The following is a 19,331-nucleotide window of genomic DNA, read 5'->3' on the forward strand; positions in this document are numbered from 1 at the left end:
GAAGGAAGGAAGGAAGGAAGGAAGGAAGGAAGGAAGGAAGGAAGGAAAAGCTAAGTGAAAATGAGAGTGCTCTGACCTGCTGGAGCAGAGGAGAGATGAAGAGAGATCTCAGAGAGCCAAACTGCTATTCTCCACTGCACGTGTCAGACTAGAGAAAGCATTGCTTAATAGATATGCATCTATAATGATATGCACTGCAGTGACATGTTACCTACTTTTATAAATATATGAACATATTTTGAATAAAATATATGTATTTAATTCCATGTCTGGCATATTATGGGTCCTTAATAAATGTGCATTGAAATGAAATTCATCTGTTAACATTCTCAAATATTTCCCATTTTTTCACATTAATGGTTTTTTTCACTGGAAAAAAGTTTACAGTCTTATAGTCTATTTTTAATGAGTCAACAACACATAGGCGTATTTTTTTAAGGTAAAACTTGCATCCATTTCTTTAAAAAATGGCAGAGCAATAATAATATCAATGACAGTATTAATGCAGTAATGAATATCAATGCCAAAATAAAGATTAAATTGTCATTAGGATTTATGTTCATCTCTCAATGCAAGTAGTTACTTCTAGCACAAACAACTATTGATAAATCAATACCACAAGAAGGGTAAACAATTGTTCCCTTTTATCTGCAAAGGTTATTTGGCACAAAAAATAATCTTATTTTTTTAGATTTTATTACTATAGGTCAGGTTAATTACAGCTAATTTCTACCATTTTAATGCAGGATTGTGGTTTGCTGATTCACCCAGAGGAAACCTGTGGGTTACAGCCTATTTCCTCTGACTACATTGAAGCCATTTCACAGCCCGAACTAAAGATCTGTCCATCTGGGGACACAACAGGTGACGATTACTTTGGATATCACTTCTCCTAAAAAATCCTCCAATATAGATGAGTATATACTTATTTAAACTATCCTTATACAAAAAAATCAAGGTACTACATGACTTTTTCATTAGTATGAACGGTAACACATAGAATTAATCTGAATACATTGCTTTAATATGTGAACTATTTGATTCACCAAATTCTTTTTTCTTCACCCTCTGCTCTTTGCCTGGTTAATCCATATTCATCTACAGATATCAGCCAAAACATCACGTGTACCAGAAAGCCTTTCTTGAGCCCCTGATTTGTTTCCTTATTGTATATTTTCATAGCACCCTGTGCTTTTTTTCCATGACCATTTCCACGATCATTTAAATGTAAGTATGTAATTAATTCTTTGAGGTCAGTCTTCCCAGACCGTCAGCTACATGAGGACAGGGAGTCTGACTTGTTCACACTCTATCAATTCACTTAGCACTATAATTTCTACAGAGTAGGGACAAAATAAATATCTGTTGGCTATGTGAACCAATGAACTGCTTGAGGGAACAAGTCTAGGTTTAAATCATTTTTTTAATTAAAAAAAACCATCTTTGAGAATGATCACTAAGGTCTCCCATATACTGAGCATTAAATAGAGGCAGGAAAATCATAATGTCAAATTGAAATTACAGTGTTGAACCCTGCCTAATTATAGAGCAGACCTGGAATGAGACACTTAGGTGCCACTGTCCACGTTCCCTGTTTCTCTCCTTCCCAGTGTTATTCTTTCAGTGGAGACTAGTGGAGTCAAGCTAAAGCTGGGACTAAAAATACCTCCAAAGAGATCAGAAGAGCAAGGAGCGTCTTCTCTGAGATTCCTGGTTGTCCCTCTGGCCTCATGACCCCAAGTCTCCCTTTATCTAAAGAGTCTGAGAAAACACTCAAGAGCTTTTCTACCCTTGCCATGAACTTCACACCACAACTTGAATGGGAAATGAGTTTCACAAATGGGCAGTACAAATCGCAATTTGGCATGCACAGTTAACAAACGTGGGCATATCCCTGTTCTTGAACATGTGTTCTAAATAATAAATCACAGTCGGCACATAGGGAGGGATTTACCCATTATGGCATGTCAGGTGGTGTGGTTTATGATTCTCAGCTATATAGATAGAGATATATACTCTTACATACAAAGGAGACACCGATGTGTCTAGTTAAGGATGTTTTTTATCAGATGACATTTTATGAGAATCATAAAACAACTTAATTCCATTCCTCCTACTGAACTAAATCAAAAGTTCTTCAACAAAAAGTCAAAGATACAGTACTGAGATTTCTCAGGAAGTGGCATCTTTTTCTGTTCATTAAATTTGCTGTAACTTATGCCAGGCCTTGTCACGAAGCAATCTCTGTGCCTGGTCCTTAACAGGAGGAGCTTTCTTCGAGCAGACACCTTCGGGAACTTGAGTAGCTCAGCTTCTTAAGAGAAGACCCCAAAATAGACTCCCCAGTCAAGCCCATGTCCCTTAGCCTGACAACACTGGGCCTTGAAATCTGGCCCTCCCTGTCTCCCAGCTCCTCCTAGCCTCTTGGTTTCACTTCATGCCCACAGTGCAGCTCCAGGATTCCATGCTCGTGTCCATGCTGTCCCCGGCTCCTGAAAGTTTTCTTCCCATCTCGGCCTAATTCTCCTGATGCTGTATTTTCCTCTTTAGGAAGCCTCTCCTTACCAGCCCACCCCCAGATTGGCTTCTCTGCTGTGCTCCCAGAATACTTGGGGCACATGTCTACCATAGCATTTACCTCATTATGTTCCAAGTGTTTACTTTACATGTTTCTCTCTCTTTCACTAATCAGTAGTCTTCAGAGTGGAATGATGCATTGGAGCAAGGGGATGGAGTGGCATGGGATAGACAGTCCACAGGATGAAGGCAGTAAAGATGAAAATATATGTGTATTTATTTTTATCTAATCATTCTTATTTTTGTTTTATAATGAACATAATACATAGATAGAGGAGTATAAGTACATACATTACAGTGTGTATTAATATAATCAAAGGTGCATTGCTGATAACTGCCCTAGATTGTGTGTTTCTCCAAAGCAGAGAATGACCCTTTTTCATCTTTCAGTGATTTTAAAATGGTTGCTGAGGGGCGCCTGCGTGGCTCAGTCGTTAAGCATCTGCCTTCTGCTCAGGTCATGGTCCCTGGGTCCTGGGATCAAACCCCGCATCGGGCTCGCTGCTCCGCAGGAAGCCTGCTTCTCCCTCTCCACTCCCCGTTTGTGTTCCCTCTCTTGCTGTGTCTCTCTCTGTCAAATAAATAAATAAAATCTTCAAAAAATAAAAAAAAATAAAATGGTTGCTGAACTAAAACCAAGATCCAAGTCCTCCTCCTTCCCACGGAAGACTGTGAGCAGTTAGGGCATGATCAACCAAGGCTCACTGCCCCTCCCATAACAGTCCTAAAGACCTAAAGATTCAAAACAAATGAGCGAGACCAGGAACAGCAGTTTGCAAGAATGGATTTTTTTGCGGCCAGAGAGTTCCTTCCTTGACAGTAGGACTCCCTCCTGCTGAAAGCAGCTGTCATGGTGGACACACTGGAAGGAAGTTGACTCAGGCACTCCGGTTTTAGCTTATATGGCCATAGATTAGTTCCAAAATCTTCTTTTCACAGCACATTACAGTTATTTAGCAAACTGGATACATTTTTTTTCACCCTGCCAATGAAATGATGGTCTACATGTCTTTTCAATAACACTAGCTAATATAATTTTGAGGGCCTGGGTTTTTGGGGTTTTTTTCTTTAATTTTAAGTTGATTTTTAGCGTTTAGAAAATAATTTAACTATGAGACACAGCCAGAGAATAAAATCTCTTGCTTAAGAATGAAAAAATAATTCTTCTAATCTGACAAAGAAATTTATACAGTGATTTTTGAATGAGAAGTACCTTAAAGGAAAATAGCTCCAAATGCATTTTATGATATGTAAACAGAAAATAGTATCATCTTTTCTTTGTAGCAAGGAAATATGACTTTAATACTTCTGATTTTGAAAATATGATGTATTTTTTTCTTGAGTGAAAACAGCTTTATTTTATAACATAGAGTCAGGAATTAGTGCTATCTATATGATTTTACATCTCACCGTGGCCCTAAGTTACAAAGGTGAATTTCTTCTCTCCATTATGTCAGCCAATCTGATTCACTTAAATGGCTGAACTCTAACTTGCATTAAATATAAAGCTATAATTATAAACCAAATAACTTCTCCCAAAAGCCATTTTTATTCCTTAGAATGTCATTCCCTAAAACACATGTCATACTCTATTACAGAAATCACAGCTTTGATTCATTCAATGTTTAAATATATAACATAGAATTTATGTCCCTCTTTTTGACAATTTTAGTTAAGAGCTGGTATCATTTAAAATGTCAAGAAACTCCAGTCCTGCAGATGTTATACAGATGTCTATTTCAAGCAGTATTACTAAATCACAATAAAAAAGGGGGGCATTTTTAACTAATACAAAAATGCAGAGAGTTATGACTGTATAAATATATAGTAGTATGAACCATTGGGGCCAAGTTTTCAGAGACCCAATCAGGAGTCCTTTTGATGTGTTTGAGATTTTATGCCCGCAAACTAATTGTACCCATATTTGGATTTTTGTGCATGCAATTGGCCACTTGCTTCTTCAGCTTTAGAAGCAAATGGCCAAAGAAGGCCCCAGTTTGTGCAAAATTAGCTGTCAGCAAGGTTAGAGGGGGAGAGAGTGTTTGGAGGAGAGGATGCACGTGCTCTGAAATACTCAAGGATCTGATGAAAACTGAGCCCTTCAAAATATTACTAAATATAATCTCATTAGCTGAAACACATTTATGTCCCCCACATACCACCATCCTATTAGAAAGAAAATTAACGATCTTTTTTTTAAAACACGGTCTCTGTTAACACATGAACCCACTAAATAAATTCAGCATTTCAAAATAAAGATAAATTCATTTAAAATAACCTATTTGTGGGTTTTCCTGTAAGTGCTACCAAAGAGGTCATTAGGCCGTATTTCATTTTCGGCTGTTAATTTTGTGCTCATCTGGCCTAACATGACAAAAGGATCAGCAAATTGGAGACCTCAGTTCTGGTCCAGCCTGTCATTGACAGCATGATCCCATTTCTGTCCTTTAATTCTTAGGTCCTAGTTTACCTCATCTGTAAAAGAGGAGGATGGACGGGAGATCCAAAGCCCCATTCCAACTCCATTTGAGAGATGCCCACTGACCGCAAATCTTTATGAAAATGTGAAGATATATAGGCAGGAGGTAGTTATTGATTACAAACACTATATTCCAGGGCAAAGTTAGAATTAGAAGCAAGGTAAATTCTGAATGAAAACCACAGAAAAATTACAAAAGAGAATTGGTTGGAGAAACAAGCACCTTTGAGGACAGTCTTCATTTTGCCATTCAACACCCAGCACCTCTCCTAAATTTTCTATGTCATGTCTTTTAGTAGCATGGTTCTTCTCTACATCTGGAAACTTTGGAAATGCCTTTTACGGAGCAGACTTCTTTTCCGCTCCTATATGGAATCTTTGGTGGAGGCCGCTTCCTTCTTCAGTCCCACTGCTGTTAGGGCTGCATCGTCACTGTCCCCAAAGTAACCCCCATTCCAGCTCTCCAAATCTGATCCATCCAGAAGACCTGATCACATTTCATGTGCTCCACGGGAACTTCCAGACGACTCTGACCCTCACGATGTTTTCTTTATTCTAAACCGCCAAGGCTTACTTAAGGTGGGGATGGGAGAGAAAAATATATCCACCGGGTGCTAGGTATCAGGCACTATGGCAGGTGCTATATATATTTTTCTCCTAGAGAGAATAGTAAGTAATTTTTCCAAGTTAAACAGTGGTTCTCAACCGTGGCTGCATATTGGAATCACCTGGAAAGCATTTAAAAAATCCCGGTGCCTGAGTTCCATACCCAGTGGTTCTGAATTAATCAGTCCAGGATACAATTTGAGCATGGGGATTTTAACAAGCTTTGTAGGTGACTCTAATGCACAGTTGAGGTCCACAGAGCTAGCTGGAGGCAGAGCTCAGCTGTGTGTGTCTCTAGAGCCCAGACTCTTTTGGCACCACACAGATATTTTTACTCAATTATGCCTTCCTTTTATTATGCTGTAATTATTTTACATGTATAAATTGTAACCTTCTAACCTGATTATAAATTTTTTGAGGTTTAGCATTGTAAGTTAAGAGGCTTACATACGTTAATATATTAAAGTGCTCAGAATCTCCCTAGCATCTGACACGTGCTATGAAATGGTTTTTTTTGTTTGTTTGTTTTTTAGTTATTGTATTTTAACACCAATAGCACCTAACATCTAGTAAGGTAGATATTTCAATAATGTATTAAGTTAAAATCCTCCCAGAGAGTACTAGTTTATCTCTCCCAGTTCTCTCTTAATATACCCACATTTTTTTTTCCTTTTCTGTGATCAACTAGTAAGCCATAAACTAGATCTTCTTTCATATTTTCTTATTTCTAACTATTCCACAAACACACAATTCTGACATCCTTGAGGTCATGAAATGTTAATGCACCATATTCATCGCCTAAAAGTAGGAATTCTTCCCACTAAAATTAATGTCACACCAGATACTTTTGTTAACAGAAAGCAAAGCCAGAATGGATAAAGTTGTTATTTTTTTTTTCTAACTCAAAAAGCAGCTAGGAATATTTAGCTCCTCAGTACTTTGAAGAGAAACATCTAGTGGTAACATAAGCAAGACCTTTAGGGTAGAGCATGTGATTGTTGGAGACATCAGGGTATTCTCCACAAAGGATGTAAGTAACCACTCTGTATTCAATGTACTGGTTCAAACTCCATTTCTGAAAAGATGAAAAAGGAAAAAAAAATCAAAAAAATCATTTCTTGATTTTTTCTAATAAATTATTAATGTGTCTACTCACACTAAAACCAGAAGTATTTTGAATACATATCACTTTATCAATAAAATAGAAAAGATCTTAAATGCATTGACAATATTCATTTATCTCATAAGCATTTACTAATGCTTGTGACCTATTTTGTGCCTGAAGTCTGCTAGTAACAAAGGTAAATATGATATCATAATTGTGCTAGATACATTACATGCATTATCTCATGAAATCCTCCCCCCCAGCCATGTGAGAACAATACATGCCTCGTCTTACAGCTGAAGAAATGAAGGCAACTAGAATGAGCTGAAGAGATTCACACCAAAAAGGTCACCGATCAAGTTAAGGAACAATACCTAGGCTTCAAAATAATGAGTTATCAGAATATTAAAGTACTTCTCTGATACCTTGACTCTCTCTCTTTTTTTTTTAAGATTTTACTTATTTGCAAGAGAGTGAATGAGAGACAGAGAGCATGAGAGGGAGGAGGGTCAGAGGGAGAAGCAGACTCCCCGCTGAGCAGGGAGCCCGATGCGGGACTCGATCCCGGGACTCCAGGATCATGACCTGAGCCGAAGGCAGTCGCTTAACCAACTGAGCCACCCAGGCGCCCCTGATACCTTGACTCTCTTGAAAGCAGGGAATATATCTATTACTGGATTGCTAACCTAAGCTTGTGTTAGGTCAATGAAGATTTGTGGTCAGCTGCCTTAAGATTAGTGGCTTCCCATCTACTTTGGTCCTATTTAGTACCTAATGTATTATTTAAAAACAAGTAATAATGGAGTAGCACCCAATCACTTGTTTTTTTGTTAAGAATGTAGTTTCACAGAGCAGGACTCATACTTGATTTCGTCACTGACTGTGTTATTTCAGAACATTTCTACGTGTTGTGATTCTATCTGGTTGGCAGGGGGCCATGCCCCGCTCTGTGGACTTACACAGTCAGAATGGTCTTCTCTCTGTAGTGACTTACGAACTGTAATTTCACTAGTAGAATCTGAACAAAGATTTCGCTGTCTATTGCAGGCCAATGGATTGTGCCTTGCCTTAGCTGTTCAGACAACAGGACCTGTGACTGGAGGGAAATAACTTGGCAGCCCCACGACTGCCAATACGGTGTTCTAACTAAGCCCCAACTCCAGCAGTGCCTGGGAGGAAGGAAGGTAGGTTCTGGATCCAGTGGGGAGAAGCCTTTCATTTATGCCACCTGCCCCACCAAGAGCCATGCAATTGTATTGACTAGACCGATTCCTGCTCTCTGACTCCACAGAGGGTAACTAACTGCATGCCAATTGGCTTTTAGAATTATGGGTAAATGTTACTCTAGAAGATCCTGAACAATTCTTGCTCAGAATGATCCATTATTTCCAAATAAGTCTACTTGACAGATGGAGGACATTAAAGTCATGTCCCAGGCTGCCCCAATTCCATGCTGGTCCTCTCAGCACACATTGGTAAGAGCTTGCCACATCCGCGGACAAATGGCAGTTCTGAGAAGCTGGCCTTGTCAGCCGCAGCTCCAGCAAGGCCCTGCAGTTACAGCAGACATCTGCAGCTTGCTTGCACAAGCAATGAAATGTCCCTGCATGTCAGGCTCACTTCTGCTAGAGCTTCCCGAGTGCATGACACGCTAACCTTCCTGATCTTCTTTCACGTTCCCGGGCAGGTCTCACACGGACCTCACTAGGCTGCTTTTCCTTTAGTGAGGCCTCTAAGCTGATTTGTTGGACATGCAGTGTCTCCTTGCTAGGCGCGCTCTGAGTAGGTAGATCCCGGCCGAGCTCTTGGACGTGTGAACTGGGCACATAGACTGAAATGCTTGGTTAACATGAAGTAAGTAATTCTTATCCAGATCTTCAAAGTACTTTTTATTAGATGAACATTTCCTGACAAACCATTTGTAAGCACTCACATAGGGGCAAGACTGAGTTCAAAACCTGATTTTTTTTTTAAAAGTTCTATTAATGCATAAGGGAAAGAGCACTGGGATGAATGTATGCCAGTTTTTCAGATCAGCCTAGGTTCAGATTCTCTACTAGCAAATAATTTAAAAATAATGACAGGGGGTAAAGAGCAGGGCAGGAGGATGGACATTCTTCTTCATGGTGATTCCAATATAAATGCCCCAATTTTCATGACTGGAGAGTAGCCCTGAAGATAAAGCAGCTGTATTTGTTACTTTTAAAAAGGAAAGAGAAGAAAACAAACATTTAGAAATGTATGAACCGTCAGTATTATTAACTGAGAATTGATTCTGTGCAAGGAAGTAAGTGTGCTTGCTGCTAACTTTTTCGTACCTTAAATCTGACCAGACTGTAAGCTTTATGAAGACAAGGGACATGTTTGAATCACTGACATAATCTCACTGCTTGCACAACTTTTTGATATGGAATAGTCGCTTATCAAATATTTGTTAACAGATAGGGTATAATCTTGTTTATTTCTAATCACAAATCTGTGAGGTAACTATTATATCTGTTTTCTACTTAAGAAAATTAAAGCTCAGAGAGATTGAAGAATTCTCCCATGATCACACGCGTATGTGTGGCTATTACTCTGGCATTTTTAACCACCAACTTGGACAATCCAACATCCACATCTAAGAAATGCAGGACTGGAAGCAATGAAAATAGTTGTTGCTGTAATAGTTAGACGTCTCTGAACTCTTCCAGAATCCTGTTCTGACCTCAGAATTTAGAGCGTTCAGGAAAATTCCAAGATGTCACAGTCTATTAACCTGAAAGGCAGTAGATGTTAATTTAGATTCATAACTAAATTCCATGGCTTTTGACATGACCCATGTTGTTTCCCTGGCTCACTCTCTTCATCTATAAAATAAAAGAAGCCTATATGATCTAATCCTATACTGTAGATTAGTCAGTTTATAGAAAGCTAAAAGCCCTCTTCCTCATCTGTCTGAAAATATCATCGACTGGGTGGCTTACACAACAGATGTTCATTTCTCATAGCTCTGTAGGCTGAGAAATCTGAGATCTGGAGGCCAGCAGGGCTGGGTTCTGGTGAGAGCTCCTTCCCAGCTTCCATTGGCTGCCTTTCTGCGGTCCTCACAAGACAGAGATAGAGCTCCAGTCTCCTCTTCTTCTAAAGACACTAATCCCGTCATGGAGGCCCCACACTCAATACCTCATCTGGCCCTAATTGCCTTCCAGGTGTTCCACCTCCTAATACCATCACTCAAGGGGGGTAGGGTTTCAACATATAAATTGGGGGGGAGGCACAAATGATACAGTCTTTGCTATTTTCAAGGCTGATTATTAGCAACTCGACAAAGTAATGGTAAGAAAAAAGGAAGATCTCATTTTTTCTACCTGTTACAGAGGATGTTCCAAAGTCTGAAAATAAACCCTATGTTCAGATTAGGCAATCCTGGCCAAGACCAGCTGGCTGGCTGCTTAGCAGTGAGGGCTTATCTTAGTTGAGTCTCTTAGTCTAACAGAGGCATCATTCAGACCTTCACGCTCAGAATTCCAGTTTGCTATCACACTGGCCATGGTTCCACAGAGTCCAGTGTGTTTACCAGGATGTGAATGTATTCTGTACACCCCAGGGAAGCATTGTCCATTTTTAGCAGAGAGTGACATGGCCAGAATTAGAAAAAAATCACTCCACAGCAGTATGGAGACTGCCTACGGGGAGGAGGATATGGGTGCTGGGGAGACAGAGACTCTTTAACGGAATAATTCCATCACACAACATTGAGGAGTCAAAGCAAGTATAGATTCTAAGTACAGATTTCTGAAGAAGTATGATTTCAAAGATAGAATATATATTCTATAGTGTATGTATAGAATAATGCCATTGATGTAAAAACTAATACACACGTGTAAATGTGCCTGCATACACAGAAAATTCTGGAAGTAACACAGTCAAGAATGATTACATAAGTGAAGGGGAACACTTCACTTCACAAGAGCGGTGGCGTGGTGACAGAACTGCTACGTATTCCACGAGGCTGAGGACAAAATGAAAATGCAGGACCCTGTGTTCAGAATGATTAAAATTTCCAAGAAGGCAACAGCAGAGCAAGAAAACAAGCCCAGGTCCCTCCCACTGCACGAACTCTGTGTAGCCCCCTGGGTCACACGCCCACGAAGCCAGCTCAGGGAGCAGAGCATGATTGGCGAAGGGTGAAAAGATCTTTGAAAATATCTGTATGATTTTTATTTTCATGGGTAAGCATTTTTTAATCTAAAAATCTGTATCTTAAAAGGTTGTATACATCAGAATTAGGACAGAGGCAGTGGAAATGCAAAGGAGAGAGAGTCTGAGAAAGAAATTTTATATTTACAATCATGGGACCTGATAATATACAGACAGGTGCATGCACACACACACACACACACATACACCACACAGCACAGACGTAATTGTGTAAACATCCACAATTACGACTATCAAATAGCACTTAAGAAAACACCATTTATGAATAGAAGTAGGTTAGCAAAAAGTTTTCCCAGTATATTTATTTCTCACTCTCCATGAGAAAAATATAAATATACAAAGTATCTTGACACTCTTTCATTACTAAATGAAGACAATGCTCATCCTACCCAGAATTTTTTATAATCATTATTCTATCCCAAAGACAAATATATATTAAAGCATACCAATTACAAAAATAGAAAAACAAGTAACATAAATATTTTGTTTTTTAAACACCATATATACTGACATTGCGGGGGGGGTACTCACTTTCTACTGTGTCAAATGTTCAAAAGAAACATGTTATTTCAGCGACTTTGTACAGAAATTTACTTCACATCTGCATAAGGATAGCAGGGTCATGGCGGGGGGGTGGGGGGCGCTTGGACTGGTGGTCAGCAAGACTGCACTACAGTTCTGATCCCATCAGACAAAGGGATTCTTTATTCACCGACTCCATCAGATTAACTCTGGTGCCCCACATCAGAAACCTTGTTTAACAAGACTTTCTGTAACTTTCATGATGTTCCACTGCTCATTCATTCATCTAGCTTTTGATGAGCTAAGAATCTGTTCTAGGGGCATACAAACACGATCCTCCAAAGAGCTAAATTTCTAGTAGAAGGAGACACATGAGAGAAATGAGTGTTACAACATAGTGGGTTGCAAAGGTAGAGAGCCCCTAGAGGGTGACACCCTGGACTCCCAGGTTCTAGAAAGTTGCTAAAAGTGCCTACAAAGGGCGGTGATGGTAGTTATAAGCAATCTACCAAACACGTTACTTTGAAATGGCTTAACTGAACTGGAAAAAAATAGGGATCTTCATTTTTCCCCCAAGAAGAATCTGTAGGGAGAGTCCTATCCCTCAAGCCTAGTGCCTTCTTGGATTTCCCCCGGATTGGAAGGAACAGATGATGGGCAGGAACCAATCAGGAGTGCAAGAGAGGAGTCCGAGTTTCTCATTTGTCAGTGTAGCAATTTATGCTTCTTGGATTATGTAAAAGTGGGATATACCTAAACATGCAAATTCTAACAGCATAGTAGCCTTACTAACCTGAAGACTGTCAATTAATATGTAAAACTCAGATTTTTTTACAGTGAGAAGCCGAGGTTCACTGTTGCCATGAATAGGCAGAGCAAAAGCTGTGCCGCAAAAAAACAGAACTTTATTTTAAATCCTAATCAAGGCAAGCTTCAGCTTTTGGGGATGCATTAAACGGAATTATCTTCCTCCAAAGAATGAGATTTAAATGCAATAGAATTTGACGGGGCTGGTGAGAATGATTGGAAAGTTAGGCCTTCTAGCATTCTGCTTTCTTTAGAATCTCCAAGTGGTCATTTCCCTCAACTGAATTTCCTTGTGTTGTTCTTATGACCTTTTACATCTTTTTACTACTGTTCTACACTAATGAATGCAAGGCTATACTTGGAAACATGCCCACCTGTGAGGACAGAGCAAGGCACAAATCAGTTGAAACTTAAAAAGGGGTTCAAGTTTCCAGTAACTTTGGCCAGGAACCCCACTGTGCTTAGTGGTATGTGAGCAGTACTCTTACTTTCTAGACTCAGTCGTTTGCCTTCGCTACAGTGATGCGAGCAGGAGGCTGGTCTCTGGAGGAAACATGGAACAAGATTTCTCCTCAAAGCACTTGTAGCCCATTTCGATGTCACACTTATTTGTGAATGAAGGGCAGGTAAATGTGGGGCTCCTTTTAAACCCTCACCTTATCCAAGTATGAGTTATTTCACGGATATGTATAGGTTTTATGTTGTGTAACTGTGTTGAGTCAAAGCAAAATCAATTGAAAAATACAAGCTATGTTTTCAGTTATACTCTCACACGTTTCTCTAAATAGATACCCACTTCTTACTTAACAAGCTCTGAATGGAACATCCACAAAAATTTATCAGAGCATAACTTTGTAATCACAGTGCGAAATTTATAGGATATAGTTTAGAAATATGATAATCAAATTTACAACAGAAAAAATTTAGTAGGAGCCTGACCAAACTCAATTAAACAAGCCCTTATTTTGTTTGTCAGTTGAAAACATATCTCAGAATTTAAAACAGTATCTGAGAGAAGAGTGCAATTAGGGAAGGAAAATATAATAAGGCAGTATTTACTGAAAGTACTTAAACTCAGCTGTTAAAACAGGAAATGTAACTTACATCTTTAAGTAACATTTGCAATTTAAGTAGTGTCTTGGATTCAAGGTGTTTAAATTTCTGAAGTGTGGCTAATTTATAATAATATGTTCTAATATGTGAGTTCTATTATAGTTACACAATTCATTGTTGCTTGTCAGTTTCAATATAAAGGGAAAGATAAAAGGGAAGGAAATCACCTCACTCTCCCCAGGAAAGGATGGCTTATCCATAACGCCCACAGCCCAGATGGAATGGCAATATGGATAAATAATTTTGTTCCATGCAGGTAGAAGATCTATATCTAGGTGATAGAGTTTAGTTGTTTGTTTCCCCTTTTTGCCAAATTTCATGTATTTGAAGGTGATTTGCCTAAATGGCAGTTTACATTTGTTCTTGATCCCAAAGAGCGATTTGGTTGGTTATCTATAGCTGATTTAATCAAAATGCATCATTGGAAAACATTCATTGTAACCATATTATATTTCACAGAGAGATGCTTTGCTGAGCTAGATTTTCATCATGGCCTAATCATCATTAGCCATCTGATCAGTCTTAGCTTCCTGTTAGGACTGAATGACCCCTTGCTTCATTTAGAAATGAACATTTATCTTATGAGAACAGTGGTGTCCAATCACAGGGGCTCATCAGAATCACTGTGGAGCTTTCTAAATAGATGGGCTAAGGTTGGCCCTGGACTAGAGGTAATGAGTAAAACTCCCCTTTACCTCACTGTCATTTCCTTATTTACCTACGAGAGAGCACTCCGGTAAGCAGGCATTGCCTAGATTAATGGACAAGTAGCTTCTATGGCATGCCTATATAATTTCCCCTCCTGGAAGGTTTCAGTGGGTTCCTGTAAGCTGGACTGAGTCCTGTCTTGGCATCTACATGCATTTTGTTCGTTCTGAAGAAATATCCCTATTTCCGTGAATACTGAAGATAGAACCTATGCAAGAGGAAAGAGAGGAAGGAGGGAAATTATTGAAAATCAAGGGTTTTTTCCTGGCCTATTAGTTCTACATATACCCAATTCTTTTTTAGCCTCATCAGATCAGGAGAATCTGAGAAGCTAACAAGCTCCAGATATTTTACTGCCTTTATATTGATTCAACCCAGATAGCCCCCAGTGCTTCTCTTTTCATTTCTTTATAACTTGCTTTGCTACCTAGGTCCTTGTTACTTTTGATGACTCTGCAGAAAGGAGGTAATAAGTACAATACTTGCATGTTTAAGTATCACCATTCTTAGTTCCCTTCGTTCATGACGAATGGAATGAAAATCATTTTACTTTTATATTTCAGTCAAAAATTCCCAATCTTGGTTGCATTTTCACTAATACTTATACTAATATCAATATTAATACTAGCAATGCTTCTTGCTATTATTTGTCTCAGGGACTGATTTTTCAAAGAAGTCTTTTTATGCATCATGTAGATTATAAATTTAGCTGTTTCATACTTTCACTAATTCACCTGTGGAAAAATCTGAATTTAGGTTTTAGTTATTTTTCCCCAGAAAGACAGCATGTAGGAGAATGTGTAAAGGCTAGCTAAGTGTTCATCAGACCCATTTCCTCCTCTTCCTGGCAAATGTAGCTTGACTACATTTCTCAGTCTCCCTTGAAATTAGATGCTGCCCTATGACAAAGTTCTAACCAGTGGAATGTGTGAGCAGCAGGGATGTGCCCAGCTGCCGAGGTGGGCCCGCAGACAACCTGGCAGCTCCTTACTCCTTCCCTCAGCTGAATATCAATGCCTGCAAAGCTCTTCGAAACCATCACTGAAGCAGGCACTGCCTAACCATCCAGGGACCCTGCCCCCACTCCACACATACACCTGCCTGGAACCGCTTGGACTGTTTTCCCAAGGGAGAAATAAACTTCCATTGCGTGTAGGCCATAATACTTCTCGGAGCTCTATTTGTTATAGCACATAGCCTACCCCACCTAATACAGGGACCATATAATATTAAGAAATGAAAACAAAGATAATTAAACCATTTCATGTGCTTTTAATAAGATGACTTTTTAATAAGCCCCAAGCTTTAATAGAGCCTAGGAACATGATATGCTTCTAGGTCCTCTGGTCCGTGGCAGTGTGAAAAAGAGTAGGAAATATGCCAGCCACTGTGAACTTCTCAGTGACATACTGCCTGCCGAGTCTCGGGAATAAACAGATACAAAACTCCCCTAACCACATCTCTGTCTCCCACTGATGAGCTGAGGTCCAGCCTCCCAAGACACTACCAGGCACAGAAGCTCCTGCTACTCTCCAGGGCCCACCTGGATGGAGGCAGGCTCCCCTCTTGCACCGAAGGACCAGAGAAGATGCTGCATGGGAAAATGCCATTCAGTCTTTGGAATAAAGTTGCACCGTGATCCAAAATAGGAGTCACATGATTCCCGTGATGGGCTTAATTGAACCGACCCTTAAGCCATTGTTTCACAAAAGTTGAAATAAAATTTGTTTAAGCTGATTATTTTTAATGTGAATTTTCAAAGCATTTTTAAACAAAACAGACTTACTGTTACTGCTATCACTGCAGCTGCTTTTGTGGGTTTTTTATTATTGTCATAAAAAGCTGATATATGTTCATTTTGGGAAAGAGAATAAACTGTCATATCCTCCCCTTCAAAATAACCATGGGTAACTTTCCACGACCACTGCTACACATCCACACGCTTTACTTTCACAAACGTGCCATCATTACTTATATTCTGATTGCAATGAGCTTTTTATAAAAGCTAACTGAAATCTTCCCCATCACAGTGTATCCATATTATAGTATCATTGTTAAAAGATGAAAAAAATTCAAGTGGATGATTATACCTTAATATAAGGAATCTGGTAGACGCTTGTACTGCTTCCAATGTATTTTGCTTTTAAAATATATTGTAATAGACATCTTTAAATATTTCCTAGAAGTGGAATTCCTTAAAATCTGCCAATTGACACACGACAGCAAACTTCCCATTCATCCATTTAACACATGAGAACCAACTCTTATGCCAGGCATTATTCTGGAACTTGGGATTCAACAGTTGAAAAGAAAGAAGATAGGGGCGCCTGGGTGGCTCAGTCGTTAAGTGTCTGCCTTCGGCTCAGGTCATGATCCCAGGACCCTGGGATCGAGCCCCGCATCGGGCTCCCTGCTCTGTGGGAAGCCTGCTTCTCCCTCTCCCACTCCCCCTGCTTGTGTTCCTGCTCTCGCTGTGTCTCTCTCTGTCAAATAAATAAAATCTTTAAAAAAAAAAAGAAAGAAAGAAAGAAGATAAAACCTCGCCCTCGTGGTGCTCACACAGTCGTAAGTGAGAGGGTTCATTTCCCTGAGCTCATAAGACAGACTGTAGGGGCTTTCAAAATCTTTGCTATTTTGGTAGGGGGAATAACTAGTTATTTTGATGTTTTATTGCTGACATTGGTCATTTTTATAATTGCTTACTGGTTATTTGTACTTAATGAGCACAATTTTTTTTTTCATTAATTGCCTGTGCCAGCCAGTACCTGTGCATACTAGTGTAGGGCAATAATATTCACGGGAGAGAAGAATTATTTACAAATTCTATGGCCAGTTATGGATATTTGTTATGGAAATTTAGGCCTTTTTATTTTTTAAGATTTTATTTATTTATTTGAGAGAGAGAGAATGAGAGACAGAGAGCATGAGAGGGAGGAGGGTCAGAGGGAGAAGCAGACTCCCTGCCGAGCAGGGAGCCCGATGCGGGACTTGATCCCAGGACTCCAGGATCATGACCCGAGCCGAAGGCAGCCGCTTAACCAACTGAGCCACCCAGGCGCCCAGAAATTTAGGCCTTTTAAGGTTGACCTTTAAAACAAATAATCTACAAATGTCGTTTTTGAAAATTCCCCAAATTGAATGATCTAAAAGATATGAAGTTCAACTGTTAGCCATGTAACTGGGGGCGGGGAACGCACTCTATTCCCTGATGTTACTTTTAAATTGTGTATGTGCACTTAAGAGAACTGACCTTTTGAAGTTAGAACTCTTTTAGTTAAGAATATCCATCAGCCTCTTACAAAAACTGCTCCCCTACAGAACAGGCCATCTTAAAATCACAACTGCATTTTCATTTTAGTTACAATTTATCATCTCTCTCTTTCATGAATAGAAAGGCATCGGGAGAAAACAGTTCTCTAGGAAATATTCTTCCCAGAGTTGTGTCCGCTAGACTTGAAAAATGCTCCCTAGTTATTTGCAGTTTAGCACTCGTCTTGCACATGTTGGTGATGAGGCTTCCTTCTCCCATCCCCGCAGGTCTTGTTGGTCACTAGTCAGGGATGGAGAGGTGAGAGGTGGTTCTGAGAGTGTCGGTTTGCTCAGGGTGGCGATCTCTCTTCCGGTTCTCTATCCAGAGCTCCAGTTTCACCAGCAGCCCTGTGAGTCCTGCTGGGGATCTGCAGCAGGGTTCGCAGGGCAAGTGCTGTGACTGAGACATTCCCCTTCTTCTCTGACGTTTCTTCTAAACAAGTTAATGAATTTAAAGTGCCTAGCAATGCACTGCAAGGCCCACTGGATGCCTTCACAAACACTACACTTTCCTGTGCCTTCATGCTGGCTCACATTGGGAGCTTACCGTGCACCAGGAACAAGACGGGTATGAACATCTCACTGACGTTCTCTAAGGTGGTGCTGTTATATTCCCCCATTTTACACATAAGAGAAGGAAGCTTTGGAGCAGTCATATTTTATCTAAGATTGTCTAGGTTAATAAATTACTGTACCTAAGAATTCTGACATGTAATTCTTTTTGCCTCTGACATTTTCTGTGGGCTGCATCTTTGTATCACCCCACAGAAAAGAACAAAAGCTCAAGATTTCTTCTCTCAGTAACATGCAGCTACTTTGATTTTCCTAAACCCCTGGATCGCTCCCTGCAGACCACAATACAGACCCCCAGTGATCTTACTGGCTGCCGGGAGATACCCTAGGAGGGATTGCATCTCCACACCGTAATGAAAAGAACCCGTCGGAAAACCTGTAGTTTAAGAGCTGATCTTAAAGGTCTTTTACCGGTGTTAAGAGCTGAAATGTGTTCCCACCCAGCCAAATTCATACATTGAGGTCCTAACTCCCAACACCTCAGAATGTGACTGTGTTTGCAGGTAGAGCCTTTAAAGAGGTAATGAAGGTGAAATCAGGTCTTATGGGCGGGCTCTAATCCAGTGTGACTGGTGTCCTCACAAGAACAGGAGATTAGGACACAGATGCACACAGAGGGAAGACCATGTGAAGACACAGAGGGAAGATGACCATCTACAAGACAAGGAGAAAGGCCCTCAGAAGAGATCAACCATGCAAATACCTTGATCGTGGACTTCTGGCCTCCAGAATCATGAGAAAATGAATTTCTGTTGCATAAGCCACCCAGTGTGGGGTACTTTGTCATGGCAGCCCCAGCAAACTAGTACAGATGGAGCTGGGTAATTACTAGTATCTGAAATTAAGAGCTTTCCAGATGATTTAAATTTCCCTTTTAAAAATCAGAAATCTAGACCAGAAAAACAGATCGTTATACAGGCTACATCCAGTAAGAAGAATTTCAAGTGATTTCACAAATTATTTTATCATACTAGAATTTTATTGCCACAAACAGAACTTGACTGAGAGGATCAGTGACTGGGGCCTTGACATCTTAAATTTTTCAGTTTAGCTTGACAATGCTTTGGGTGTTCTATCTGAGGGCAAATCGGAGATGCTTTGGGAATTTCCTCACACAGCTTATTGAATACATTTACCATGGAAGAATGAAATTTGCAGATTCTCACTCACTTTGCTGTGTATGGACAAATGCTGTAGTCCTGAGAAATGACATCAATGACTGCTGTTAAAATCAGAGAAAAATATGTGCATGACTAACAGAAAGAGAAATCGCAACACAGAGAGAGAAAGCTGAAGAATGAAATAAACCTGTCCAAAGACATTAAAAAG

The 19,331-nt window shown here is 39.8% G+C and overlaps 1 protein-coding gene across 5 annotated transcripts in view; it reads left to right on the plus strand.

Annotated features, from left to right (window-relative positions):
- The window catches only part of CPED1 (cadherin like and PC-esterase domain containing 1), a 269,600-nt gene that overhangs the window by 227,616 nt on the left and 22,653 nt on the right, over positions 1-19,331 (plus strand). For 3 of the 5 annotated variants that reach the window (XM_035020996.1, XM_035020999.1, XM_035021000.1), the window contains 2 exons: positions 747-864; positions 7,815-7,951. The exons of 1 other annotated variant lie outside the window; for it this stretch is intronic. In XM_035020996.1, coding sequence (XP_034876887.1) covers positions 747-864; positions 7,815-7,951 — 255 coding nt within the window. Of the gene's footprint in view, positions 1-746; positions 865-7,814; positions 8,622-19,331 lie in introns of all 5 variants that reach the window. One more of the 5 variants, XR_004682084.1, reaches the window with a different exon arrangement.

Source organism: Mirounga leonina, unplaced genomic scaffold (genome assembly GCF_011800145.1).
Source record: "Mirounga leonina isolate KUSES-001 unplaced genomic scaffold, KU_Mleo_1.0 Mir_174, whole genome shotgun sequence".
NCBI classification, from domain to species: domain Eukaryota; kingdom Metazoa; phylum Chordata; class Mammalia; order Carnivora; family Phocidae; genus Mirounga; species Mirounga leonina.